This window comes from Primulina tabacum, chromosome 11, assembly GCF_025594145.1.
Source record: "Primulina tabacum isolate GXHZ01 chromosome 11, ASM2559414v2, whole genome shotgun sequence".
Lineage (NCBI taxonomy): Eukaryota > Viridiplantae > Streptophyta > Magnoliopsida > Lamiales > Gesneriaceae > Primulina > Primulina tabacum.
The window spans coordinates 36,424,461-36,427,491 of NC_134560.1; the positions used below are offsets into that span (position 1 = coordinate 36,424,461).

Genomic DNA, 3,031 nt, shown 5'->3' on the forward strand with positions numbered 1-3,031 from the left:
CAGGAATTACAAAATCATCTCCAATAAAAACTAGTCAACTATCATGCAAAGTCCATAATAACATTAGTACTAATATTTTTATGTGTCTTGTATTCATTAACATTAGTAATAATATTTTTATTTGTCAACTCAACAAATGAATCAAGCTCAAGCTTACGAGCCACCTAAACGAGCCGAGCTCGAGCTTGCGAGCCTATTATCAAACATATTTGCGAGCTCACGAATAGAATATCTTTAGGCTTGAGCTTGATTTGATTAAATTTTTGAGCTCAAAATCGAGTTTGAGCTTGGTTTGATATGATTAATAAACGAACTCAAACGAGCTTTTTATCGAACCGAGCTTCGAAGAGCTCGTAAACGGTTTGATTCATTTATATCCCTACACACTAAGATACTGCATGTTCATCTAATATTTTAGTAAATTTGTGTGTTTATATATATACACACACACACATATATATAATACTAGCAAATAATTGAATTCATATTGATGATTTGAATGAGTTAGTATTTTTATTATATCCCACTTTTACTTTCCTCGACAAAATATAAACTTGTAAAAGTTAATCATTCGAGAATCATGCAGCTTGGTCGCATACTTTCGTGTAGAAGTGGGGAAAATTTGACGTGTCATGATTTGTTGATTTTTAATTAAGTGTGGTGATTGGCATTATATATCTACTTTTTTTTTTTTTTGCAACCAAAAATTTATTTTCATGTAAAAGTTCATATTATATCCCTATTACAATTTAATTAGATAGAAAAATCGATTATTCTGAAATTTTGGTTTACACCCAAAGCAACAAAAAGAAAACGAACTCCATATCAAGTCATATTTCATATTAAACAAAATCTCTTATTATACCATTTCATAGTTCAAGTTTGTAAGACGTATCTTCGAACTCATTAAAAACTATTATTTTTTATGACAATAATATTAGTTTTTCACGTCGACATGTCTCACTGATATAGCTCCATGAGATCGTCTCAAATAAGACTTAATTTGTATATCTATATATTAATTTTTTGTGATATTTTTGAAACAAAACTTGATCCTATCTCTTCTTGATCTCTTGATTAAACAACGAAGCAAGCAAATAATAAGTCAAATATCGACAAACAATATTATTAAACAAATAAATATCAAATGTAGAGTGATAACAATGATTCGATTAAATTAATGATATAGTCAAAACATAAATAGTGAAGACATGACAAGAAAATTAATCAATTCAAAATTAAAATCATAAAATATGAATGTAACCCTTTCAATGAATTATTGATCACTATTTCTATGAAATAATCAAATCCTTGGTAGAAATCGATGTTTCTTAGAAAAATCTATAATCTTATTTTCAGGCTCCACAAATTAATAGGACAAGAATTGAATATCTTAATGGGTAAAATTACAATCTTTATTTGTTTTTGCAACTAGACTACATTAAAACTTGCTAAATATTTGTCAAATCATTATTAGACATGATTAATCATAATTAAAATTAAAAAATAAACATTTAAATTATAATCCTAATTTATTAATTTAAAATAAAAAGACGTACCTTCAAAATAAAAAAAATTTAAAAAATAAATAGATATTGCGATTAATAGTGCATAAGTACGCTTAATTAAACATTTTAAATACGCTTAATTCGGTCAAACTGTAGTTTGACAGTTTGACCGCTTTTTCCGTGTTTTTGTCAAGCTTCAAGCTTAAGCGTGGTTTTTAGAACACCGGTAAAATCTTGTTTGCCACAGTTTCTGTAGTTTCTCGTAGGAAAAAGTCTCTTGTGGGTACGGAACCCATCCCGGCTTGAATGTTTATTTGCGTGAAAATTAATTAATCCATTTAAAATTTTCCTAGTTGCTATATAATCCCTTTATCATACACCGGCTTGCTATACACAAATTACTTGTGATCTTTTCTTGCTGGTAAATTCTCAGATAAATTTTTGTTAGAAAACAAATATATATATATATATATATATTGCATGCATGGCCAACCTAATAGTTGTGATCTTGATGCTTTCCTCATTGATGATATCAATACCGAATTCGTTCGCCAGAAAACGAGGGCCGGATGACGATTTAGAATGGTTTCGAAGCCTAATCCATCAAAAGGAAAAGGTAGCCAAGCTCCATTTCTTCATTCAAGACATTTTAGCTGGTCCAAATCAAACTGTATACGAGTTAGCAAGATCTTCCATCTCTTCCAGTTCGCCCACATCGTTCGGCCAAGTTAGCGTAGTGGATGATCTGCTGACAGTCCGGCCTGAAAGAGATTCGGAGGAACTGGGCAGGGTTCAAGGGCTGATCACTACCTCGGACTTGGAGATACGGGCATTAACCATGAACCTTAACTTTTTTTTTACGTCCGGTCAGTATAATGGAAGTACACTGTCTATTTCAGGAAGAAATCAGATAATGAATGCCACACGTGAGCTGCCGGTGGTTGGCGGCACCGGAGTATTCCGCATGGCACGTGGATTCGCGATCACCAGCACTTACTCTTTCGACCCTACTACACTCTACGGTGTTTTAGAATATACTATTTATGTTTCTTACGTCTGATTACTCCCACATACGCACGCTTGCTGGAAAATCGAATAAATTTGAGCTCGACAATATGTAAAAACCATGCTTGGATGTACGGTTATGTTAGTATTGTGTTTCATTTATTTGCGTATCTTTTCAATTGGTGTTATGCAATTTCTTGTTCTTTATTACCAAATGTGACGACTACGTGTTTTGTTATGCAATTTCAATTGGTTGTATGCAATTTGAATATTTAGAAAAATGCAGAAATTTGATATGTTACACTTCTTGATTGTCAAATAAAGTTAAAAGACGTAGTCTCAGGCTTAAAAAATGAAGTACAGAATGAAGTACTGAGACTCCAATTCAGGCATCTTAATCATGTATTTCTTCAACTTTTTTTCCCTTTATTTTTCCAAGTCCATCCGTCGAAAAACTAGAACTTGAACTACTAAAATGGTGGCGACTAGGGTTGAGTCTCGTCATAATCAATGATGGT

At 31.9% G+C, this 3,031-nt stretch overlaps 1 protein-coding gene across 1 annotated transcript; it reads left to right on the plus strand.

Annotated features, from left to right (window-relative positions):
- The first annotated feature begins 1,784 nt into the window (after positions 1-1,784).
- LOC142518549 (dirigent protein 21-like) lies at positions 1,785-2,675 on the plus strand. Its single transcript, XM_075621338.1, has one exon. The coding sequence runs from the start codon at positions 1,993-1,995 to the stop codon at positions 2,566-2,568; it is 576 nt and encodes a 191-aa protein (XP_075477453.1). The 5' UTR covers positions 1,785-1,992; the 3' UTR covers positions 2,569-2,675.
- Positions 2,676-3,031: the final 356 nt, after the last annotated feature.